A 27,341-nucleotide genomic window follows, 5' to 3' on the forward strand; every position below is an offset into this window, starting at 1 on the left:
CCTTATGGTTGGAGCAGCACTGTCTAGTCATTCATTTGTACTTTTAATAAATACATATTGAAGGCTGACTTCTGTCAGGACTGTGCTAAGTGATGCAGCCATAAACACACAGAAGTCTTTAGGGATCTTGTGTTCTAATAGGGGTGACAGTAAATCCTGTTGGCTTTACCCTCACTACATGTTCAGAATCCACACACTTCTCACTGCTTCCACTACTACCTCTCTGGGCCAAGCCATCACCATCTTCGCATGATTACTGAAATTAGTCTTTCAAATAGTCTTCCTGCTATCACTTAATTTTCAACACAACAATCAGAGCTATCCCTTTAAAATGTAAGTCAGACCATGTCTCTCTCGTGGTCAAAACTCTCCAGTGGATCCACATCTCGTTCAGAGTAAAACCCAAAGTCTTTTAAAAGCCCCACAGCCTGCTTCCTCCTGTTAACTCTGACCTCGTTTCTCATTAGCTTTCCCCCTTGTTGATGTTGCTGGAGCCCACTAGGCAGCTTCTGCTTCAGGAGCTCTGTCCTTGCTGTTCTCCCTGCCTGTTCTGCTCTCCACCAGATACCTGTATGTCTCAACCATTGACTCCTTTCAGGTATCTGCTGAAATACCACCTTTCCAGTGAAGCCTCAAAGTCATAAACCCTACTGTTTTTTTTCAAAGATTGGCACCTGAGCTAACATCTGTTGCCAATCTTTTTTCTTCTTCTCCCCAAAGCCTCCCCAGTACATAATTGTATATTCTAGTTGTGAGTGCCTCTGGTTGTGCTATGTGGGATGCTGCCTCAGCGTGGCCTGACAAGCGGTGCCATGTCTGTGCCCAGGATCTGAACTGGGGAAACCCTGGGCTGCCGAAGCGGGAGCACAAACTTAACCACTTGGCCCCAGGGCCGGCCCCAAACCCCACTGTTTTGTTTGTGTATGTATGCATGTATGCACACACATATCTGTACTAGATTATGAAGTTTAGAAGAATACTGAGCATTATCTATTCATTCCATAGAGGTGCCTGTGACTCCTCAGGCCTTTGGAAGGGCCCCAATATTTATTTGTAATTTGAACAGGGGCACTTACTTTTATCCTAAAGCACTTTTCTCTCAGGCTTTCTGTAAGGTGCTGTTTTCCATCACATAGCAACATTTTTTCATATTTTAATACCTCTTTGATGTTCTGTTGGTCCTGCTTGGATGGAAAGAAATAAACAAGGCTTCAGCTATAACTCCATTCATATATAATGTCTAATCATTTACTTTTTCAATTACACATTGTACATTATTTCAATAATGGAATCAAATATTATACTTGTAACACAAAAAAATGTAAAAAATGGTCAGAAAATGAATAATAGTATCATGAAGTCTTTTAGTGAGTAACCTCAACTCATTGGGGAAAAAAGTGGGAGAACCACATATTTTTTGGAGACAGAATCTGTTCCTGTAACCTTCATAGCTGCAAATTAGGTTTTAGATTTATCTCTGGTTCCTACTCTTCCAGATCTCTGCATGAGAATAATTATTGTCAACTAAACATGCTAGCACCACTGTCTGTACTGTCCATGGTGCTCCAAGCTCCATTCATATATTCTTCCCAGCACCTTGGACCAGAAAATTCATACCCTGCCTACATTTTGTATTTCTGACTACAAGTACAAAACAAAACATTTTCTCCCATTTGTTTATCTTATTTACTGCAGTACCCAGAAGACTAATTGTTCAATGATTATTGGTTGAATGAATTAAATCTCTTTATAAATTTAGTTAGGGTCCACATAAATATGATTCCCAAGTGTCTGATGTTTCTATTGAGATTGCAAATGATACTGTTTTCCACTTTATTCTTTCTTCACTATTGAAATATGAGAATGAAAAAGATTTTTATAGATTTCATAAACTTTCTTATTGATCTGAAGTTTACATTACTTTTTAGAGGATTCAGTTCAATTTCTTTTTTTGTATTCATCTTGCCTTCTTCCCTTCTAATGTCACTAACAAGAGCCCACGTCTAACCCTATCAGGTAGAGATAGAGAGATGGGCTATTTAATCTTTTGTAAATCGAATCCTTCAACTATTTCTCCATTGAGAATAATGCTATTTCTTGGTTTAAAAACTCTTTTAAAATTTCATTAAAGAAAATAGTCTGCTTATTTAACAAATTTTTTCTTAAAAATAAAGAATTAAAATGGTATTTTCTGAAATAGATTTTAGCTTCTTTTAAAACTGTACTTGCCTGTTTGTGTGAAAAGTTATAGTAATAGTTTTCCCATTATCCTCCGTTTGTAGAAATTTCCCGGAAAAAAAAAGTAAAAACATTGCTACCCTTTTCAAAAAAGCTTGTTTCTTATAAATAGTTACTAGATAGGGGTAGATTCTGAACTCGCTCTAGCTATCATTTCTCTTAAGGTTTCTCTGAATTGGTCTCTTTCCATTTTTGAGAGACTTTTATGCTCCTTAGCTCATCTCTCTCCTCAGCTACAATTCTTATTTCTTCAAGGCTTTCATAAAGTTTCTTAGTCAAGTGTAAGTTATCCATTTCCACATTTTGCATAGATAAATTTTGGGCCTCAAACTGCTTCTTCAATCCTTCCGTTTCATTCATTTTTTAATGAGTTTTACTGACATCTTCTTTCACTTTAAGAAGTTGAAGCTCTTTTTTCTGAAGTTCTCGGATCTTGAGATAATTATAAAACAAGTTAGAATGCAAACAGAACTCCTTCAAGGACGGAAAATAGTCTATTTGTTACATACAAGCACATATCTATGTCTATATATCTATTTCTATCTCCTTGCTGAGTCTACAAATAATTTTGGACACAACTACTCCCAAAAGAATAAAACAACAATACCTTTTCCTGTAATTCATCTTTTGCCTTATTTAAATCCTTTTGAATATTTGAAATCTGGGTTGTCTTTTCTGAAACTCTCTCTCTGAATTTATCAATAGTTTCCTGGTGTTCTTTCAAATGCATACGAGCAATTTTCAGTTCTTGTGTTTCCAGATCCTTTATTATTAGAAGAAATTGAGAAATATGATAATATAAAGGCACATTATCTTTTCTTAATGATGAACTAGTTAAAGTAAAAAAATGCATTCTCACAGTTAAAAACCACCAACACACCACCCCCAAATCAGAACAGTATGGAAGGATAGAGAGTACAGACCCTGTCCCTCACCTCGCCCATCCTAGTCCTGCTCCTTGTTGAACTGGCTGCTTGCTCTTCTCCTTTCAGACCCCTTGGACACCCTTCTAGATCAACGTCACAGAAAAAGTGTCCCATTCTTATGCTTAGTGTTCCCTTATACAGACAAACCCCACTTAGCCAGTGCCTTATGGCGGACACTTGGATTGCTTTTAGCTTTTGTTTACCACAAACAATGCTGCAGTGAATGCTGTTGTATTTCTGCCCAAATGTGTGAATGTATTGGTTGGATAAATTCCTAGGAATGGAATTGCTGTAACAAACGTATATGCTGATAAATTTTTAATAAGATATTGTCAAACTGTCTCCCTAAAAGGCTCTAACATTTACTTTTTCACCAACAGTATCATTTATTTAAAAGAGAAGGAAGCTTCTTGTATTAAAAATATGTGTGCTGGACAGGAAGAAAGAGTATAACTCACTCTAGCTATGGTTTCTTGTAGGTTTGCCTTCAGTTGGTCTCTCTCCAGTTTGAGTGCCTCTTCCACTTTTCTTAGATTATCTCTTTCTTTCATTACAGATTTCATTTCTTCAAGATTTTCATGAAGTTTCTGAGCCAAGTTTAAGTTTTCCGTTTCTATTTTATCCAGAGTTAAACTTTGGGCCTTGAATTGTTTCTTCAATCGCTCTATCTCGGACATTTTTTTCTGTGTCTCACTGACATCTTCTTTTAACTTAAAAAGCTGATGTTCATTTGCCTTAAGTTCTTGGATCTTATCAAGATAATCATAAAATAACATGTCAGGATACAGATGGTTTTTAAGACAAGTATAAAGAATAGTTTCTAAATTGATTAAGACAATAGGCTTCTAATGTCACTCATTAATATTCTGCATAATTCCACACAGAAGTTATTTTCTTTTGAGATTATATACGTAAGTGTATATATATATACACACAAGTGTGTACATATGTACATATACACACAAGTGTACATATATATACATATATATACTTGTGCATATATACACATGTATATAGATGCACTCATGTACATATACACATAAGTGCACTAATCTTAAGTGTATAGCTCAATTATTCTTGACATATGTTTACATCTATGTAATAACAACCCAGATTAAAATATAGAACATTTCTAGCACCCCAAAAAGTTCCTGTGTGCCCCCTTACTACAGCCAACCACTATCATGACCTTGGTCATCTTAGGTGACTTTGCCTATTTTTGAACTTATAAACCACAAGGTGTAAATCCATTCTCCCAGTGAAAGGCATCTGAGTTGTTTTCAGTTTTTCACTATTATGATTAGAGCTGCTATGAACATTCTTGTACATATCTTTATGTGGAAGTATGCGTTCTTTTCTCTCAGGTACATACCTATAATCGCTGGGCCACAGGCATGTACATGTTCAGTGTCAGTAAACACTGCCAACGTGTCTTCCAATGTGGCTAAACTATTTCATATCCCCAGAGGATTATAGGCACAAATAAGTCAGACAGCCAATCAAATAACCCTCCCCTCCCCCCATACCTTTTCTTGTAATTTAGTGTTTGAATTTTCTAAATCCATCTGCATATTTGATATTTCATCTGTCTTCTCAGAAACAATCCCTCTGAGTTTATCAATAATTTCCTGGTGCTCCTTCAGATGCATGTGAGCAATTCTTAGTTCCTCTTGTTTTTCCAGATTCTTCATCATTAGAGAAATTTTGAGAACAGTGACATATCTTAATGTTAAAATGTTAGTATTTTTTTAATGAAAATAACATATTTTCTTAGTAAAAATAATAAAACTATTACTTCTTACTCTGTATTTTTGTTGTTAGAAAGTGATAAGCTTTTCCTCCCTGTCCCCACCTCCCACAGCCTGCTTCCACTTTCCAGAGGCAAACATGTTATATGTGCACTATTCTACAGCTTGCTTTTCCTCCTAAGAGTCATTCTGGGCTTTCCATATTAGGACGGTCAAATCTATTCCATTTTTTTATTAGGTGTTGCATAGTATTCTGACATATTGCTCTTGTTTACCCAGTTTCCTTCTGATGGACATTCAGATTGTATCCCATTTTTTATTACAAATTGCTACAATGAACAACACTGTGGTGTATATATGTGTATGTATATATATATATATTTCTTTATCTTAACAATTGATTAAGTATACATGTAGGATAAAGTCTATGAAGAAAATATTGCTTACAGAATTTACAATTTTCAAGAACAATACCAAGTTACGTGCCTAAAAGTTTCTATCAGTTCACTCACACCAGCAGCACCATCATGTGAAAGCAGGGCTCACTGCTGTCAGCAAAGCCCACGCTTCCTCACGAGGGAGGGAAGGAGTATCGCTTACTGTAGCTTCCGTCTCTCGCAGGCTTTCCCTGAGCTGCTCTCGCTCCGTTCTGAGGGTTTCCTCCACTCTTCTGAGGCCATCTCTTTCCTTAGCAACAAGTTTTATTTCTTCAAGGTTCTCAAGATGTTTCTGAGTCAATTTGAACTTCTCTGTTTCTATAGTTTCCAGAGTTGAATTCTGGGCCTCTAATTGCTTCTTCAATTGCTCTGTTTGATGCATATTTTCCTTGAGATCATTTTTTGCCTTAAGAAGTTGATGTTCTTTCTCCTGAAGTTCTTGGATCTTGAGATAAGCATACAATAAATTATGATATAGATAGATTTGATAAAAAGCTAAATAATAGTTTCTAAATTAATAGGCAAATCTTTACTTGTCTCCAATTTTAGGCTAACTCATATCTTGTTTCTTTACACAAAAGACCTGATTCAAACTCTCAGCTACTCAGATAACAACTTTAAAAAAATACCTGTGCTTTTAAGGCAGTATTTGTGTTTTCTAAATGTATTTGCATATTTAATATTTCATCTGTCTTCTCTGAAACAACTTCTCTGAGTTTATCAATAGTTTCTTGGTGTTCTTTCAGATGCATGTGAGCAATTTTGAGTTCTTCTTTTGTTTCCAGACCCTTTATTAGCATGTGAAGTTTAAAGAATATTTTAACAACATCATCTCAACACTGCCCCCCTTCCCAATTGGCTCAGTTTTAAGGAAACACAACAGATGAAGAAAAGGGTCTAACTGACCTTAACTTCAATTCTTCTTATGTATTCTTTAAGTTTCTCTCTCTCTACTTCAAAGGACTCTTGTAATTTCTGTAGATCATTTCTTTCTTTGGTTATGGATTTTATGTCCTCATAATTTTCACGGAGTTTCTGAGCCAACTCTAGCCTCTCCATTTTCATACGTTCCAACGTTAATTCTCGGTTCCTTAATTCATTCTTTATATTCTCCACGTCATTCATCTTTTCCTGCATCTTACTCATCTCTTCTTGTACACTAAGAAGTTGTTGCTGTTTTTCTTGGAGTTGTTGGCTCTTAAGAAATAAAGTTTTTATTATTACCATTTTGCCATATTATCTTAAAATTCTTATGTAAAATGTACTTTGCCAAACTGAGAGAATCATTATCACAGCCCTGCACACTACCCTAGTGGAAACAGACAAGCAGCACTGAAAGTAAAGCAGCTTCTAGGCATAGTGTCTGTACTGGGCTGAAGAGGGTCCCACCCAAAATTCAAGTCTACCCAGAACCTCAATGTGATCCGATTTGGAAAGAGGGTTTTTGCAGATGTAATTAGTTAAGGATTGAGAAGATACCCTACTGGACTAGGGTTGGGCCCTAAATCCAATGAGAATGTCCTCATAAGAGACGGGAAAGGACGCACAGAGACACAGAGAAGATCCTGTGAAGATGGAGACAGAGATTGAAGTGATGCAGCTACAGAACAAGGACTATCGAGGACAGCGGGAGCCACGGATAGCACAAGGCAAGGAAGGACTCTTCTCTAGAGCCTTCAGAAGAAGCATGGTCCTCCGACACCATGATTTTGGAATTCGAGAATCTAGAAATGTGACAGAATAAATTTCCATTGTTTTTATGCCAGCAAGTTTATGATAATTTGACACAGAAGTCCTAAGAAACTAACATAGTGTCACTTGGTTAATCAAGGAGGCAAAGTAAAAATGCGAAAAATTTAAAAAGAAAAGAGACTGACTAAATATATAGATGTACCTGGCAAATAAACTGTAATTCCTCATCTCTTAAAACCTTTTTGGATAATTTATTTTTAGTTCCAATAAGGTCTTTAGGGGATGGCCCACACAAACACTGAGGCATTAACTTTTACATAAGCCTATTGATATCACCTCTTTGGGAGGAGTATGAAATAGGAGGTTTTAGTAAATTCAATTAGGTTATAGTGAAAGGGATGAGAATTAAGAGAACATATATTAGGAAAAAAACATTCCACAGAAGCACAATGGAAACACTACGCTATTTATAATGCATGTAGCACTGTTCTTAGGATAAACAGAAAGATATCAGTGGGTCCATTTTAGAATTACTAGAGCAGTACAATTGTTCTAACAGTCTTAGCTCTTACACAATTATATTACAACAGCACCTTACTTCTAAAAAAGAAATAATTCAGGAACTTGCAAACATCTAAGAGATGGTAATAGTGACAAATCTTAGAGTTTAGAGAATGACTAATATAGCTCTATATAAGGGCAGGAGCTTTGTTTTACTGACTAATGTATATCAAGTGCCCAGAACAGTGCCTGGCCCACGGTAATGCTCAATAAATATTTGATGAATGAATGAATACATCATGAGTAGTTTAGATGAACCAAGGCCCCCTCTCATTGAAAGACTCTAGGATAATATAATACACACAAAAGAGGTTAGCTAAGATCCTAGTGTGAGTTCAAACTGTCCAAAATATTAGCATTGAGAGCTGTTCATTTGGGAGGTACATTCTATTTCTGGAATTTAGGTCTATTAGAACCAAAATTTATCACCAAAAAAAAAAAAGTTTAGTCAGGAAATATGGCCAGGAAGATAACTTTAAAAATTCACCTTTTCCTTTAGCTTTTCTTCAACTTCTGCCAGTTTCTCACAGGTCCTAGAAAGCTCTTTCTCTTTCTTTATGGTACAGTTCTTTTCTTGTGCAACTATCTCTTGTTGCTTTTTAAGTTCACCTCTAAGAATTCTTAATTCTTCCTGGTTTTCAATGGTCTAGAATTTTTAAAAAGTTGAGATTAAATGACACTAGCTTACATTTAGGAAATCAGGTAAAAATCAGCATTTACCTCAGCCTGAAAATGGAGAAATCATGGCAAACTATATTGGAAAAGACTAACTTAAAAAGAAAGTGAGTCTATTTTGATCATGTAAATGCCAAGAATCTGCTTTCTTATGCTGTTTCTTTATTGCTCAACTTACATTCCTACCACGAGAATTAGAACTGGATTTAGTATTCCATCATAAGAGGTTTGCTTGTTTTCTACCCTGAAGCCAAAAGAGACTGTTTCTAAGCTTTCATCGATAGACGATGAGACTGCAGGTTATAGGCTTTTCATATGCTGGGATGGCTTTGATTTTGAGCAAGCTCAAAACAGCAGCCGTCCTTTGCTAGCATGAATTGGACTAATCTTAGTTATTATGCTTAAAGAGTGACATTCTCAAGTATCAAGACCAAAAAACATTACAAGACAGATACCGAGAAGAAAATACAACTTTTGTCTGTACTCTTATTTACATTCAGCTCTTTGACCAAACAGACAATCCTAAGAAACATGGAAAATTACACAAAAGGTCAGGGTCTACTGTGATCCATAGCAAACTTCTGAAAATATTAATTTCAATCTATTACACATTAGATTGCCCCCACATATAGAAACAAAAACTAAAGTAGGTTTGAAAATATTGGCAAACATTAACAATTAAACATGAAATTTAAGAAAAATTACAACAGCATAAATAAAATAGAAACACTTAGGAACCAATTAACAAAATATGTCCAAGATCTGTACATTGAAATCTATACAACACATCACTGAGAGAACAGTTTATAGAAAGATACACAATAAGCACATAAAAAGATGCTCAACATCTTTAGTCATTAGGGAAAGGCAAATCAAAACAAGGTTACACCCAATAGAAATGGCTAAAATTAAAAACACCAATAATATGAAGTGTTGGTGGGGATGTGGAGCCATCAGAATTCTCTTAATGTGCTGATGAGAATGTAAAACGGTGCAACTATACTTTGGAAATCAGCCTAGTAAATTCTTACCAAGCTAAACATACATCTCCCTATGACCCAGCTATTTCACTTAGATCCATACTCTAGAGAAATAAAAAATATATGTTCATAAAAACATTTGTATGAGAATGTTTATAGCAGCTTTATTCAAAATACCCAAATAGTAGAGATAACTCAAATTTCCATCAATACAGGAGAAAGGCTAAACAAATTGTGGCCTATTCATACACTGGAAGACTACCAAGCAGTAAAAAGGAGTGTAGAAAGAAGTGAGACAAAAGAGCACATGCAGTGTGATTCTATTTGTGTGAAGTTCTAGAAGAGACAGTGAGCTGAGGTGGAAAACATCAGGACAGTGACTATGTGGGGCAGAGGATGAGATCAGGATTGCCTGGGTGGAGGTGGGAGGGAACTTGCTGGGGTGGAGAGAACACAAGTAGAGACATTTGTCAAAAGTCATCACACTGGACACTCACATCAGATACATTTATTGCATGTAAATTATACCTCAATAAAGTTGTAAAAATCTAAAACATACAAAGACAAAAACACATTGCTGAATCTCACCATTCCAATACTGTCCCTCAGGTCAGTCTTCAGTTGCTCCTTTTCTGCAGTAACCCTCTCTAACATTTGTCGCAGTGCTGTTTTCTCCTGTATTAAAGAAAATATCTTTCTCTGTTGTTCAGTTAGCTCATTATCAACATCTGCAATCAGCACTTGGGTTTTTTTGGCTTCCAAACTCTGCTTTTTATCTATGCCAACCATCTAAAATATTAATACATTAGAGAAGAATTTCTTAGTAACAGTTTTAATAATAAAAATAGCCAAACTTCTATTACTTATTATGTACCAGGCACTATTTTCACACAGTGACACATTTAATCTTCCCCATAACCTTACAAGGTAGGCACTATTACTATCTCCGTTTGACAGGCAAGGAAACTGAATCCCAGAGAGGGTAGGTCACTTGCCCAAGGTCACTCAGAGAAGTTATCAGACTTTGAATCCAAGTGGTCTGGTTCCAGAGCTCGTGCTCTTGTGCCTGTTCACTGGTAAGAGCTATGTGGACAGCTATAGATAATTCACAACTATCTTCATGTACGATGGGTTAACCTGGCTTTATGAAGGAGTAAGCCAGCTTAAACTCTCCCTCTTTATTTCTTTCCTTCAAAAGCTGGAAACCATAACTTATGCCCTACTACTAACAAATCTTTATTTTCAGAGTTTTATTATAGATAAGAGGGCAAAAGAGTTTTGTTAGAAACATATTTCATATTATAGTAGCATAATTCACCTTTTCATATTTTTCATATACTGCTTAAGAAAAGCATGTTATATAAATCCATTTATCCATAAATAAGTCTTAACCAAAGGTAACCTGATACATGGACTCCTTGGTAAAAGGAGACAAAGATTGATGTTACCAGTATGAAATTAGGGTATCACCATATAATCCTATACTAGCCCAGTAAAAACACTCAGCTGAATATTGGTCACAGATGTTTAAAAAGTTTTTATAATAATCTATATTTAATTAGAAAAAAAAGAAAAAGAAAAAAAATCATCCAATGACACCAACTTCACACAACCACTATTAGAATTTGGGAATATTTCCTTCCAGAGTTTCTTCTATTAAAAGAATTTTTTTAACATTGCAATTATGACTACTTTACATATAAGATCCTTTTTAGTTTTTCTTTCCCACTTAGATTAGATGATATGCATTTTCCCATGCTGTTACATAATCTCCAAATTATAATTTTTAGTAGTTTCTCAATTCTCTAGAGTGGATACAGACAAACCATATTTCATTTGGTTAGCCCCTTCTTTTTGGCAATCTGCATGAGCTTCTACAAGGATGAGCAGAGAGCTAACTACAACTACAGGAGAAATTAAGGCAGGAACACAGAGTCTTTGGGATTAGTCAGTCAGCTACTATAATTCAGAATCTTGCATCTTTACTCCTAAATATGGAAATGTACACAAAACAAAGCAGATTGAGACAAAGTGCAAAACTGAACTCAGCCTAGAAAGTATTCCAGCTACCATGGTTATGAGCAAATCTAATAGGTCTAATTATTAAATAAGGAAAAAAATTGTGTCCTTTATATGAGAATAAGCCTACTAATCACAAAGTTTAAAATTTCTGTTGAGACACACTAGAGAAACTCATTTCCAGAGAGAGACACATCAAGCAGGATTGAAAACGGGCACTCCTAGAGGCTTCATGATAGACCTACTAGGCTATCATAGGCTGCCCTCTGGTGCTCTGATAAACAGGTTTATCTGGAAATCCCTAGACCCACTGCATTATCCTCATGGGTGATTCCAGCATGAACACGATTTCACAAGACCAAGCTCACCTCAGCATTGCATCCCAGATTTCAGAAACCCTGATGAACAGAATGGCCCAGGAGAATTTCCAGTTAGACCCTTTTATCAACACAGATGATTCCAGCATGAACTTAATACCACAGACTGGCTGGTCCAGTGAGTGTAACTCTCCTTTTCCCTCACTCCGCCTCTACTGCTCCTTCTCATGGGGCCCTGTGACTGCATTTTGCATTTGTTTAAAAGCGGCTACTGACTGTGCATTTATTTTCAAAAAACTATTGAAAAACCTTTCCCCTTATAAAAGTGGAAGTTATAAATTTTAAATCAAGGTCAAGTGCCTTTGGCCCATAGTTGACCCAAAATATAGATAAACTGAGAATACAAGATATAGAGCAAGTGAAAATGCTTTCTAGGAAAGAATGACTGAAGCATAGGGAGAGAGGAAGAGAAAGCTCCTTTTCCAAGGCAGGAATATTGTACCCCAGAGTAAATGGGAAAAAAGAAGCTCATTATATAGAGTAATAGTATATAAAGGTATATAGAGGTTTCTTTACATAAGTTGGATCTTACTGAATTGTTCTTTAGTATGTATCTGTTTTTATTTAATAATGTATCCTGGAAATTTTCCAATTGTAGATAATGTCTACTTTAAAGAAATTCCATGACTATACAAAACTCTATTACATTTCTATACATTAACAATAAACAATTAAAAAAGGAAATAGAGAAAACAATCCATTTACAAAAGCATCAAAAAGAATAAAATATTAAGGAATAAACTTAACCAAGATGGCAAAGGCTTGTACAATGAAAACTACAAAATGTATCTGAAATACATTAAAGACACAAATAAATGGAAAGACGTCTCATGTTCACAGATTGGAAGACTTAATATTGTTAAGAAGTCAATGCTACCCAAAGCGATCTACAAATTTAATGCAATCCCTATAAAATCCTAATAGTGTTTTGCAGAAATAGAAAAATCCACCCTGAAATTCATATGGAATCTCAAGGGACTCCAAACAGGCAAAACAATCTTGAAAAAAGAACAGAGCTGAGGGTCTCACACACCCTGATTTCAAAACTTACTACAAAGTTATAGTAATCAAAACAGCTCAGTACTGGCATAAAGACAGATATATAGACCAATGAAATAGAAAACAGAGCCCAGAAATAAACCTTTGCATATGGTCAAATGATCTTTAACAAGGATGTCAAGACCATTCAATCATAAAGGATGGTATCTTCAACAAATGGTGTTGGGAAAACTGGATATCTCATGCAGAAGAAAGAAGTTGGGCCCTTACTTTACATCATATAAAAAAGTTAACTCAAAGTAGATCAAAGACCTAACCATAAGAACTAAAACTGTAAGATGCTTAGAAGAAAACATGGGAGAAAAACTTCATAAAGTGGATCTTGCCAATGATTTCTTGGATATGACACCAAAAGCACAGACAACAAAAGCAAAAAGAGATAAACTGGACTACATAAAAACTACAAATTTCTGTGCACCAAAGGACACAATCAACAGAGTGAAAAGGCAACCTAGGAATGGGAGAAAATATATGCAAGTCACACAATTGATAAAGGGTTAATATCCAGACTATATAAAGAATGTCTAAAATTCAACAACAAAAACCAAACAATCCAATTTAAAAATGAGTAAAGACTTGAACAGACATTTCTGTAAAGATATACAAATAGCCTACAAGCACATGAAAAGATGCTCAACATTACTAGTCATTAGGGAAATGCAAATAAAAACCACAATGAGATATCATCTCACACTTATTAGGATAGCTACTGTGAAAAAAGGAGAAAATAATACGTGTTGGTGAGAACTTGGAGAAATTGGAACCCTTATGCACTGCTGGTGGGAATGTAAAATGGTACAGCCATGATGGAAAACAGTATGACAGTTCCTCAAAAGATAAAAAACATGATCCAGTAAATCTGACATCCAAAAGAATTGAAAGCAGGGTCTCAGAGAGATATTTGTACACCATGTTCATAGCAGCATTATTCCCAACAGCAAAAAGGTGAAAGCAATCTTCAGTGCCCATTAATGGGTGAATGGTTAAACAAAATGTAGTATATACATACAATGGAATATTATTCAGCCCTAAAAAGGAAGGAATTTCTGATGTATGCTGCAACATAGAGGAACCTTGAGGACACTATGCTAAATGAAATAAGCCAGTCAAAAAAAGACAACATACTGCATGATTCCGCTTATGTGAGGTACCTAGAGTAGCCAAATTAAGAGAGATAGAAAGTGGAAAAGTGGTTGCTAGGGGCTAGAGGAGGGAGGGAATGAGGAATTGTTTAGTGGGTATAGAGTTTCAGCTTCACAAGATAAAAAGAATTCTGGAGATTGGTGGCACAACAACGTGAACGTACCTAACACTACTGAACTGTTTGCTTAAAAATGATAAAGATGGTAAATTTTATGCTATGTATATTTTACCACAATTAAAGATACAAAACAAACAAAAATAAATTTATACATATATATATATATATATATGAATGACTACTACTCCAAGCTATGGATGTATGAAAGATTATTTCACCATTCTCCTATTGGTGAACGTTTTAAATTCCCAGTAGTAATTATTCTGGATTAAATAGTATTAAGTATAATAACAATGAAAAATAGTATAAAAAATTCTGACATATAAAAGGCATTTTTGAAAAGTAGAAATGCATTGTAAATAAATCAGTTATATAAAATTACAGGCAATCCCGTTATGGACTGAATTATGTCCTCCCAAAATCCACATGTTGAAGCTCTAAGCCCCAAAATGACTGTATTTGGAGAGAGGGCCTTTAAGGAGAGTAATTAGGGTTAAATGAGATCATATGGCTGGGGCCCTAACCCCATAGAACTGGTGTCCACTCCAGAAGCAGAAGAGAACCAGAGCTCTCTCGGCTCACACACAGAAGGGCCATGTGAGGAGAGGTGCCATCTGCATGATAGGAAGAGGGCTCACAAGAAACTGAATTTTCTAGCTCCTTAACCTTGGACCTCTAGCTTCTACAACTGGGAAAAAGTAAATTTCTGTTGTTTAAGCTACTTAGTCTATGATATTTTGTGATGGCAGACTAATATACCTCCCTTTTAAAAAATCATCATTAGCATCCTAGCCTTTCTTGTATATAATTAAATAACAAAGCAGCTCTTCTCCCCAGGTTTCAGGACAAAACGAACCATGCTGCCTAGAATAAGCTGAGATTTAAGCACAGCACAGCTCTAGAAACAGACATGAACACGACACACACATCGATAGTGAACTCTCAACTAGTACACAAAATCTGATATAAAACAAATATTTTACCCATAAGTAATAATAAGCACTCAATCTTTCTTACATTCTTAGAATTCAGAGGGGCTTTTAAAGATGTTTAAAATACACCAGGCCTCGGAAAATATCAGCTCAAAGTTTGAACTAACATTTTTGCCTTTTCCTTTTCCAACTGATTGTAAGCAGTTATATCTGAAGTTATTTCAAAGACACTAGGGCTAATCTTGTAAACTGTTGTTAGTTATTCACTGTGAATAATCAATAAGATTGAGGTCACCATTATGTACTTAAGTGTCTGAAGTTAAGGAGAAAGCTCACATATAGTATATGAAAACTCGAACAGAAATACCCTTTACCTTTTCCTGAAATTCATCCGAATTTTCTCCTATGTTTTCCTCTATACGCAAATTCCTGGAAGTTTCCTCAGAAATTTTCATTTTCAGTGTGTTAACTGTTTCTTGGTGTTGTTTTAAAGACTCAAGAGCATTTCGTAATTGTTCTTGGGTATCTATGTTCTTTGTCAGAGAAAGGGAACACAATTTCAATTAGAATAATGTGAAACAATGAAAATAACTTTATAGTTACTGCTTGATCATAAATAATAACTGATGGCTCCTGAATGTCTTGAAGAGGCTCTGAGTTTTCAGTTTACTCTGTCAAAGCCTCACCATGGTCACGGTGTCCTGAATGTCACTTCTGAGCTGGTCCCTCTCAATCTGCAGGCTCTCTTGGAGCTGTTTCAGGCCATCTTTTTCTTGGGTTAAGGTTCTTACTTCTGCTAAGGTTTGTTGAAGTTTCTCAGTAATCAGTGCTTTCTCCCTTTCGACAGTTTGCAGCCTAGAATCTCTACTTTCTAATTGTTGCTTCAGCTCTTTCACTTCATTTAACCTTTCTTGACTCTCAGCTGTTTTCTGCTGAAGTTCCTGGGTTTTGTAAGAAAGCTTTAAAATAAGAAAAAGTTACTGTGAGAAGCAGAGCATTCTGTGGCATCTATATAGAAGCCAAACCCCAGAAAACTAAAGACCATTTCCATAGAGGGTGTGTTGTACCAACCTCCATGTTCAAAGCATCCAAGCTTAAACCAAGTGTTTGAGCTTCTTTAGAGAGATTTCCTATGTTCTGACTCATTCTTGCATTCTCCTCAAGGACCATCTTATACTTTTGCTCAGTTTCAACATGTTGATTTTTAAAATCTTGGAATTCTTGATCAGTTCTTTTATAATTCAACTGGCTAGCTGCTAGGTCACTTTTAGTTTTCCCAACTTCTTCAAGTAAATCTTGAATTCTACTCTCTTTATGAACTACTTCAGAAAACAATTTGTCTTTTTCTGATGTTATTTTACAGAGCTCTTCAGATTTGTCATTTATCTACGGAAAAGAAATAAAATTTAGCTATGTTAGCAATATAAGATCCACTACAGCAGTTATCAGGAAAAGAAAAGCTTTATCTGCAAAAAAGAAAAAAGACATTGAAATTAAGCACAGATTTGACTGAGGAAAGGTAATATTTTTATTGTCACATCTTTATAACAATATATTATCCTGCTTAACTTTACCATCAAAGTTTTGTTTGGGTTCTAGTAAGGATTGAGTGGAGAAGAAACACTTAATTAGGATGTCTTTATTTCCTTATCTATCATTCTAAAGTGTTTTCTAACTTTATGGTGTTTCAGGCATCTTATGGTTTTTCTTAGAATTTGACTTATTATTTTCTTTCTAAAGGCTTTGAATGCAGCTCAGATTTCCAAAAACTTAATCCATGAATAATTTAAATTTTAAATAACTTAAATTTAAACTATTATTTAAGTAATTAATTTAAACCAACAATATCCAGCTTATAAATAGTTTAATCATTGTGAAAGATAAAGGAGAAGGAAGTGGGAAAAAGAGAGGAGAGCCAAAGTTGAGACAAAGGAGAGGGAGCGAGACAGTAGAGCTCTTGTAACCACAGGCTCAGGGTAGGAGGCAGGTCTGTGTAACTCAGCTTTTAGATCCATAACTATGTGTTGGGCTAAAAAACAGCATGTACTTTAAAGAGTTTTTAGGATGACTAAATAACGTTGCTAAAGTTGTTTAGCATGATGCTCACCATGTAGTAAGTACTCAAATTCTTGTCCTTTTTATTTCTTTCAGAAAGGCAGAAAAAGGAAAGGCTGGCAGAAGGTTTCCGGAATTGCTCACTAGGCTGCAATATTTACGTCAACCTCTAAAACTTCATCAATGCCACCCTCTTTACCTCCTTACTCTCCTTTATTCAACATAGTGATATGACCACAGCAACAGCACCAAAAAAGATAAAGACTAAGGGTGGGCCATCAATCTCTGTTGAAAAGCACTACATCTGAGGACTATAGAAATGGCCCCTACATGGATCTCATTACTAAGTATACTGTTACATATTCTTTGAAAATGTTCCTAACAAGCAGGGTCAAATGTTTACAGTCTCTTCACTGTTACTTTAAAACAAACTATGGCAAAATATTTAAGGCAATATTGCAAGGGTTTTTATTTCAAAGTAAGAGTTATTTGCTTAAAAACATATTTACCTCTTTCCTTAGCATTTCTACTTCTGAGGGTAAAGATTTCAACTCTGAGAGCAAATTAACTTCTTTATGCAAAGCTTCATTTTCTTCAACTTCTTTATTCAGTTCTTTCTGGAGATCAGTAATCTTTCTTCCTGATTCCAAATTACAGAGCAAATCTAGGATATTTTTGGTAAATTAAACAGTTTGCAGTTATTGGGACAATTTAAATTACATACAAACTTAGATTACTTAATCAGATTATATAAAATTTATTAAAGAAAGAACCAGTGTTGGTCAACAGGTAATCCAATTGTTAAAAGTTCTTGAATCGCCTTTTTCAAGATCGGGTCCAATTCATTTGAAAAATAATTCTTAAACCTTTATAATTTGAAGTCCATGGAAACACTTATAAATACTGACACCAAATGATATTGAAATTTAATATTAGGCTACTTACAAACATCAGAGAACAATGGACTTTTAATCATTGGAATGGAGGTGCAAAATCCTTTAGGCAGTTGGATTTGCAAAGAGGTAAGTCTGAAATTATAAAATACCTTTTGGAACTTTTCCATCTATAAGGCAGGTGAGTTTTGCTATTTCATTAAAAGAAGATTGTAATTCTTTCTCCAGATCAACTTGCATTTTCTTCTTTGCCTCCAACTGCCTTTGATATAACTGAATATCATTTTCCATTTGCTTGCATGCACTTGCAAGTTCTTTCTATGAGAGAAACAATACAAATTCACAAAAATGTAGTGATCATTACAACTGCTTTATTATAAATATAACAAAAATCACTTACCATTTTCTCTTTCAGCTCCAGATTTTCACTCCTGAGACAGGCTGCTTCTCTCTTGGCATCGAGGGCTACAGCCTCAGCATCGAACAGAGTCTGTTTCATCTGTTTGAGGTCTTGAATGTTTTCCTATACACACAACAAAAAGGATTTCCTGAAAGCTAACTTTCTTAGAGTTGGAAAAGACTTTAGAGAACACACACACAGATGTCATTCCTAACAAATCAAAAATGGTGAAAATACGTTAATCACCAAATTTTTTTTAGGATAGATGAAAAGAAATGACATTTTCGAAAATAAAAATATTTTTAAAAATTCTGGTTATCTTTTTCCAAATTATAAAAGCACTATATATATAGAAGTACTGTAATTTAAGAAATCTGTTATTGTTTAAAAAAGATTAACACAATTGTTGCTCAGCTAGCCTGTTAAAGTTTCCTACGTATTTTTAAATTATTCTCTCCAAAACATGACAGGTGAGCAATTAATAGTTAAAATTAAGAATATTAAATCACAAACTGAAAAAAAAAAGACAAACAATCCAAAAGAAAAAGAGAGAAAAGATACGAACAGGCAACTCACAGAAGAGAAAATATAACTGATAAATACATAAAAAGATCCACTGTGTCATTTTTAAAGAGAAGTAGCATTTTAACATGACTTTAGCTGACATGAATTCAACCATATGTCCTTGGGAAAACATTAATGCATGAATGAATGAATGAATGAATAAAGAGAAAGAAATAAAGAACAACTTTTAAAAAGTGGGCAATTCTGCTTGCCACTCTGTCAGTAGACACTCGATTATATGAAAGTACCTTTCTTCCCAGGGCCTCCAAACAGTAACAACACTTTTAAAAAGAATCATTTGTGATTAATAGAAGGTAACAAAAAGTACTCTGACAAGTTCAAATGAAAACAAAAGAACAACAGAAACTAAGATTAAAAAAATTCTAGCTAGTGGACAGCCCCGTGGCCGAGTGGTTAAGTTCACGAGCTCCACTTCAGTGGCCCGGGGTTTTGCTGGTTCGGACCCTGGGTGCGGACATGGCATCACTCATCAGGCCATGCTGAGGCAGCATCACACATGCCACAGACAGAAGGACCCACAACTAGAACATACAACTATGTACTAGGGGGCTTTGGGGAGAAGAAGAAGAAAAAAAAATGATGACGACGAGTGGCAACAGATGTGAGCTCAAGTGCCAATCTTTAAAAAAAGAAAAAAATTCTAGCTAGAAACTGTTGCCTTTTAAAAAAGGGTGTTAAAAACTAGAATCAAACAGATACTTTCTTGAAGTAATCAGGTGGATTGAAAGCAAATAAAAAAATTTAACAATTTCACCATGAGATTCAAATGTTACTTAATGCCAAGATCTGATATCTTGGCTGAGATCAACTACATACTTCTTCATGCATTTGTATAAAACAATTGAAAAAAATTAAAATGTTTTTTGAATTACTGGTTTTTAATGGAAGCTCACTCCTAACTTACTTACATGCACTCAAAGAATGATGTCCTCAACTCTCTGAGCGATTCTTTATCTGTAGAATGGCAATGATACCAACAGTCCCTTTCCCATAGGGTTACTGATAGGATTAAATAAAATACTAAATGTAAAACAACTACAACAATGCTCGGCACACAGTAGGCTCAACGTAAGCATTTGCTATGATGATGGTGATGGTACACTATAAATGCCAACATGATTACACAACAAAATAAACCTGATTTTTACCGATGAGTATGACAAGTCCATGTTCACATTTTCTGATTTTTGAGTGTCTATGTATTTCTGTAGCTTTTTAATCTGGTCTTCCTTTTCTCTAAGCAGCTCTACTTTTGAACTTAGTTCATTCTAAAAGAATCAAAGGAGAGTGAAACACAATTTAATTGGATCTAAATTCTAAGGGATTAAAAAGAATTTACATTTAATAGTTTAGACAGTAAAATTTAAAAGTTGATACTTAAAAAATATAATTCCTTCTCTTTTCTGAAATCATGTTCAATTACATATGATGTATATTTTATAGCTCTAGTCCCTTATCAACAGAAATATCAACATAAAAGCTCACCTCAAGATCTTGATTATACACTTCTGCATGCTTAACTAAATTCTTTAAGTTGGAAATTTCATGAATTAGTTGCATCTGTAAGAGCATCTGAACAGGCAACAGAGCAAACCAATAGTTAAACAGAGCAAAAAAAAAAAAAAGACAGCATTCATTCACTGCTTCAGAATCACCTAACACAGTAAGAAGGGCTGAGAGATAACTGTTCAAGCTACTGCAGCAGAGCACCTCATTATTTAAAAATACAAAAACTCTCCCAAAAGACCAAACCCAACTAACCAAACGAAAAATCCCAAAACCCCACAAAACAAAGAAGAAAACCTCGGCATAACCCAAATAACAGTTACATCATCTGTTAATAAAGTTACAATAACATCAAAAGTACATTAGTAGGCATCACTTGGAGGAGATGAACTGTAATCAAACTTTTAAAAAACATTCTCTGAATAGATTTTTGTTTTGGGTAAGTTAAATGCATAAATGTATTTACCCCGTAAGATTTTTTCTTCCCATGAATTAGCCATTTAGCTTTACACTGGCGTGCTTGTTAATGCGTTGTGATCTGGAATGCAGGTTTGGATTAGGCTGGTTCCATGTGGTGCTCACCAAAGCTACAGAGGTATGCACAGCATTACCAACTATCTACCCTGTTGGTTTATTCCACAGGGAATATTGGAAAGATGATGTTATCGCTTTACATTGTCCAACTGTCTAAAAGTATAAAGAATACTTAAAGATATAAGTATTTCTATTAAAGTTTCCTTTCTATCAAAATAGCTATAGCATTAACTATCTCAGTACCATAAACTTTTGTGTTCAAAACAAGTAAACTACAATTTCCTAAGATAAACATATTTTTCTTTAGAATTATTTAATCTTAATAATCAGATGAGTCCTTAAAGAGTAAAAGCAAATTCTAGTAGAATGCAAGTGACTGGCTGTTTCCATCCTAAACTAGTTTCAGATTTCAGACTAGTGTTGACGTTCTTATTTTAGGGCAGTATCATCCAACAGAAATATAATGTGAGCCAAATTTGTAATTTAAAATTTACTAGTAGCCACATTAAAAAATAAAACAGGTAGAATTAATTTTAATAATACATTTTATTTAACCTAATATATCCAAAATATTGTCATTTCTTCATGTAATCAATATAAAAAAAATGAAATATTTTACATTCTTTTTTCATACTGAAGTCAATTCAGACTGGCCCCAATTCAAGTGCCCAGCTGCCACATGTGGTGAGTGGCTGCCCAATTGTTTGGCAAAGTTTTAGACATTTGTATAGGTTGTAATTTAAACTGGCTTCATCTTTTACCTCTTCTTCTCTGTTTCTAACTTTCGTGCAAGAAAACTGCCTATTTCTAATTTTTGTGCAAGAAAAGCACATTTACCAAAAAGAAAGAACTAAATGATCATTCTTAATTTTGGAAAATATTTAGAAAATAAAGATTTAGAAGGAAAAATTCTCCCACTTCTCATTTGAAATAGCACTTCATTTGAAGTATTGGTTCTCATAAACAGAAAAAGATGAAGCAACTTTTGTAAAGATCTGAGTGTAACCTTCCAATAACATATTGTTTAAGATGCTGAGCATAAAGTGTACAATACGATCAAAAGTTAATCTGTTGCTGCTTAAGAAAACAATGTAGATTTCAGCTGTAATTTTCCGCAGGTGAAATGAAATACTTAAGTTCTTAAGACAAAAATCTCCAAGTTGTGAAAATTATAAAATTAAATAAATCAAGTTTTTGTCTTAAGAACTTAAGTATTTCATTTCACCTGCTGAAACTTAGAGCTGAAATCTGCATTGTTTTCTTAAGCAGCAGGACTGAAATTTCTCTTGTTCCCTGAGCTTGATGATACTGACCTTATTTCTCCCTCTAAAATCACTATTTAAACATCCTATATTATGATATTCCCACTTGAGAATTATCCACAGCTTTGGTGATTTTTGGTGAAACCCTTTGGCAAACCAGAGCAATGACATAGGTCCTAAAGCCATAATTTGACTTTTACTCTTTTTTGGTTAAACTTTTCCCCAAAATATATGTTTTGGAACATATTTTACTGCATACACATAAACTTACAATATTTTCAGTTTAAAATGGAATGGATATTGTAAAACTGTCTTTGAAAAGAATAAGTTTTTATTACTTAATCTTTTATGTTACCTTACAGAACCTAGAATTTCAATTTATGTCCAAGAAAAACTGAAGAGAATAGGATTATTTTCCCCTTTGACTGTGGTTAAAAAAGAAAAAAAAATCCAGATGTGAGATTCAAGTCATACATTCTGTTATTTTGTAATCTTTTTGAGTGTGACAATTCAGTGAGCTTCAGTTTTTACTAATTGAACATATAAATGACGTAATAAAAAATTAGAGAAATTACTGCTACACTTATGCCCGAAGTTAATTTTACGTCATATTATTTATAATAAGAAATACACAAAAACTTAGATGAAATTTTGGAGTTTGAAGGGGCCTTGGCAAGCACCTGATCTAACCTCAGGGGTGGAGACGCGCAGGAAGGAAGCCCTATGAAATTCGGTGCTTGCTCAAGGCCTTGTCAATAATGCGTGCCAGGCTTGAATCCGCAGTGAGGTCGGGAGCAGCAAAACTGGGGCTTAAATCCATGGAGTCTGGCCCCAGAGAACCTGTTCTTAACCATGACGCCAGACCACCTCCTCTCAATAAAATCCAGTTTTACTGACTGAAGTCCACTGTTTTTTTCATGACATTTTGCATTTTGTCAATATGAGAATATTAAAAAAGGTAAAATGAAACTCTGGAGAACTTACAAACTTTTGCGTCTTAGGATATAATACCTATGAAATGTAGGATTAACTAATTTGTAGGTAGAATGGAAATAACATATTTGGCACAGGATTCTTTTTTCCTTTTAAAAAGGAAAAGAGGGTGAGAAACTAAACAATGACACAGAGGAAAAATGATTGTGTCCCTTTGGGCTATTCATACAGAAATCTGAGAAGCAGCTGCAAATTAACTCATACTTTAACCACACCAAACACTGGCTCTTAATTTTGGAGGGAATCACAGATCACTTCACAAGTATGATAACAGCTATGGATTCTCGTTCCCAAAAAATGAGTGAGTTCAAAACTTCTGCAAAATAATTTCATCGTGTCTATAAACTCTAAGTTAACGACTCTCTGCACTAAGAAATCTCTTGAATCTTTTGGACAATTTCTGTCTCCAAAGTCTGATGATTTGGGGATTAGGTTCTCTTAACATGTAGCCTAACATTATACACTGAGAAAATTTAACTAATCTGTTTCATTTCTAAAAATTCCATTAAAACTACTTCATATTAGTTATACTAATTTTTACAATAACTCTCTTATGGAAAAAGAAACATGCAAAATCAGCTTTCCCAGCTATTCTAATAATGTTCTAACTACTTAGGTACATACTTTCTAAAGAAAATGAAGTCCATTAATATGTAGTATCCATACATAAAACATTCACTAGATATTAAAATTCATATTGGTCTCAGAAGGAAACAGCTATGCTCTAGGCAGCAATTCTGGTATACTCAATAAAGTATTGATAACATACAAATTATCAGGAAATAATTTCTTCAAGATTAATTCATCAATAGGCAGATTCACCAAACCTGCTCAAAGATGTTTTTGATTCCTTCCTCTTCTTGCACACAAGCACAAGTGAAACAATTATGATTTAACTATTTTTAAAGCAATATAAATGAACTGATTATTTCTTAAATTCTCTAAATTGTGTGTACAAATGGAAAATGGTTGGGTTTTCAATATATCAACCTTAGAAATAAACATCTTTAAGAAAATGATACTTTTAAAAGTGTGGTTTTAGGGTCCAGCCTGGTGGTGTAGTGGTTAAGTTTGTGCACTCCATGGGTTTGGATGCCAGGTGCAGACCTACATAGCACTCATCAAGCCATGCTGTGATGGTGTCCCACATACAAAATAGAGGGAGACCAGCACAGATGTTAGCTCAGGGACAATCTTCCTCAAGCAAAAAAAAGAGGAAGATTAGCAGCAGATGTTAGCTCAGGGCCAATCTTCCTCACACACACACAAAGTGTAGTTTTAGTTTAGTTTTGTGTTTCCACATCTTTTCATCTTTTACCTCTTGATCTTTTTCTGCTTTTCTTTCTAGAGCCTCAAATTCATGCAAACCATTCTTTTCTTTTAATTTCGATTCCATTTCTTCATTTTCTCTTCTTAGTTGTTCATAGTCTAGTACCAGACTATCATAGTTAGCACGAAGTGAATTCAACTCACTTTCTAAGTTTTCCTATTATAAACAAAACCAGATTTTCAAGTCAGAGAGGATTCAAGTTCTTTGTTTTGTTAACTAAAATCTGGATTAGTCAAATAATTCATTTAACCTTGAATCATTTGGTAGTTTGGGCCATTCTCCAATATCTTCCCAATGGTCTAGCTTGATCCACAGCATAACAGAAGGTCTGCCTTTTGGTAAACTAGCTAACATAGAATAGAGGAAGACTATTTTCAAAGAGATAGAATTAAAAAAGAAAGAAAGAAAGAAAGAAAGATCATATAAACAAATGCTCTGCCTGTGCCTGACTTAAAATTCAGTCGGGAGTAGGAGTAGGGCACATAATGGGAAGTCATCTGACCACAGATCCTTAAGCTCCTTGGTAATAAAGCTAATAATGTAATTCTCCACCTGCTTGACTCCTGTTTAATTTCTCAGACAGCTCTGAATTTAGGAAGTGACACGGAGCCATTATTTATTGACTTCTAAAACTCCAACGGCTGCCAGGCCTCACCGTGCTGAGCAGAGGCCTGTTTCTGCTTTCTGTTCCATCATGAGGAAGAGTAAGCCATGAGTTAAAAGAAACTAAACCAACACTAGGGATTTGAAAAAAACAACAAACCTTCCAGAGTGTTTTAGGGACACAAAAGCATATAATTCCCCATAATAATTAATTATAAGAACCATTACAACTAATTATAATGGTTAGCTAATGATAATAACAATTCCCAAGAATCACTGCAATTTTATTTCAAAATTAAAATGAAATTTTCTTTAACAAATACATTTATATGACTATGTTATATTTCTTTGAATATTAGCAGCCTAGAAAGCAAACATGGAATCTAAACTTACTAAAGTATTCACTACAGTATTCCTTATTTCTTAAAGTTTTCATAAGACTATATAATTTTATTTACTTTCATTTTTCAGCATTATTTGGCAATATTACCCTTCCCTGATACACCATTCTACTTTATGCCTGAGAATTTTGATACTTTTAAAATCAGCCCTTTTTACCTTCAAGGGATGGCCCAAGGCAAAACAGAAACTTACCAAAAAATCATAGATACCAAGATCTGCTGGTAAAAACTAGAAGCAAAGGTTTACCTATTACCATACTTTAGGAAATGTTTAGCCTCTCTCTGTATGCCACAGTTACCAACGAGGAGTGTAACAAGTTGGGGAAGCCTTAATAAGAACCTCAACTACTACTGAAACAGTCAGAGCTAGAAATGTGCCACAACAGCAAACATCAATAACAAATGAATTTAAAGAAGAGTAAAAGGATAATGTTCTGTAAAATACATTTAAGTTACCTGACTTAGTAGTTTTGTTGCTGGATTCCACTCTGTCTCAGTTAATGTATCAAGAGTGTTACTGAAAATATCAGACTCTGAATAGAGAGCTATAATTAGGGGGAAAAGAAATTTATCCATAAACATGTTATTAAGTTTCCTAAAACTCAAATTAAAGATTAAAAAAATTCTGATCTGAGGTAATAAGCTCAAATTAGTTAATATGTGCTCACAGTATGAATGCCAAGAATATATAAACAGATGTGATCATTTATATTCTCGTGCGAATTAAGATCACTGGTTAGAATTAGTGATAAAATGTAGGATCCTTAGTACAACACATTCATGCACGGCATAAGGACGTTTCAGTCAAGGACGGACTGCATATACAACAGGCGTCCCACAAGATTAGTACCACAGAGCCCAGGTGTGTAGCAGGCTGTACCACCTAGGTTTGTGTAAGTGCACTCTGTGATGTTCACACAACAACAAAATTGCCTAAAGATGCACTTCTCAGAACACGTCCCATCATTAATCAACGTGCGACTGTATAGGTTAAAAGGACAAATTCTAAATTTGAGATTTAATCATTGTAAGCAGATTTTTAAATGCCCCTAAAAAATACTTATAATGTTAGAGACAAACTTTGCAACAGATTCCTGTGTAAATGCTACCCTTTCAAGATTAGCAAAGTTTAAGCCAGACATTATATGGGTACTAACTTAATGAGCAGTGATTAAAACAAAAACAAAAAATAAAAATATCTGTCTCAAATGTTTCAACTACAGCACATCATTCTTAAGAGATCTGGAAAAAATAGAGAACTTCATCAATGTTCACTTTCTTAAAATTACTTATTTTTATCATCGTAATCACATCTAAAATACATACATTTTATTTAACTGTGTTTATCACATTAACTGAGTTATAAATAAAGTCTCTCTTTATAGGGATACTTTTATAATTAAAAGTAGTTGAAGAAGAACTCACATTCATCAATTTCTCCTCCTAAAGTTAGAGCAGACTTATGTGTCTTTGTTGTTACATTCTCTGGTACATTAAACTCATTTACATAGTTTGAATCCTTCATTTTGTTAATTTTGCCAACACACCAAGTGACTCTTCGTTTTTCTTTAGCCTAAAGAAGAAGAAATCAAAATTACCTCACACACATCTGGCTCAAACATCATAAAACAAGGGAACTAGTTTCCATTTTTAACAACCATTGACTTGGTAGAATTCTTATTCAGCCTAGTTTAATATCTTATCAGTCTAAGGACATCCTGAGATAAGAAAACATATTCAAACTTTTCAAATTAGTGTTAACTTCATAATAAATTTGATGAAACTATTATTTAAATTTCATTTTGTATTTGAAGGCTTACTTACAAGAATTTCTGCAAATTTACTGAAAGGAATTAGTTAAGTATCAATCCTTC

At 34.5% G+C, this 27,341-nt stretch overlaps 1 protein-coding gene across 1 annotated transcript in view; it reads right to left on the minus strand.

Moving 5' to 3' along the window:
* Positions 1-27,341, minus strand: part of LOC139044921 (centromere-associated protein E-like) — a 79,526-nt gene that overhangs the window by 24,147 nt on the left and 28,038 nt on the right. The window contains exons 14-33 of the mRNA XM_070506503.1: positions 26,893-27,040; positions 25,924-26,012; positions 24,452-24,619; positions 20,324-20,398; positions 19,987-20,106; positions 18,254-18,376; positions 18,006-18,171; positions 17,470-17,624; positions 15,977-16,291; positions 15,592-15,864; positions 15,280-15,438; positions 9,846-10,046; positions 8,090-8,248; positions 6,256-6,546; positions 5,979-6,137; positions 5,513-5,794; positions 4,691-4,849; positions 3,623-3,913; positions 2,846-3,001; positions 1,077-1,184 (exon numbers count right to left, since the gene is read on the minus strand). Coding sequence (XP_070362604.1) covers positions 1,077-1,184; positions 2,846-3,001; positions 3,623-3,913; positions 4,691-4,849; positions 5,513-5,794; positions 5,979-6,137; positions 6,256-6,546; positions 8,090-8,248; positions 9,846-10,046; positions 15,280-15,438; positions 15,592-15,864; positions 15,977-16,291; positions 17,470-17,624; positions 18,006-18,171; positions 18,254-18,376; positions 19,987-20,106; positions 20,324-20,398; positions 24,452-24,619; positions 25,924-26,012; positions 26,893-27,040 — 3,597 coding nt within the window. The remainder of the gene's footprint in view (positions 1-1,076; positions 1,185-2,845; positions 3,002-3,622; positions 3,914-4,690; positions 4,850-5,512; positions 5,795-5,978; positions 6,138-6,255; positions 6,547-8,089; positions 8,249-9,845; positions 10,047-15,279; positions 15,439-15,591; positions 15,865-15,976; positions 16,292-17,469; positions 17,625-18,005; positions 18,172-18,253; positions 18,377-19,986; positions 20,107-20,323; positions 20,399-24,451; positions 24,620-25,923; positions 26,013-26,892; positions 27,041-27,341) is intronic.

Source organism: Equus asinus, chromosome 3 (genome assembly GCF_041296235.1).
Source record: "Equus asinus isolate D_3611 breed Donkey chromosome 3, EquAss-T2T_v2, whole genome shotgun sequence".
Classification (NCBI taxonomy): domain Eukaryota; kingdom Metazoa; phylum Chordata; class Mammalia; order Perissodactyla; family Equidae; genus Equus; species Equus asinus.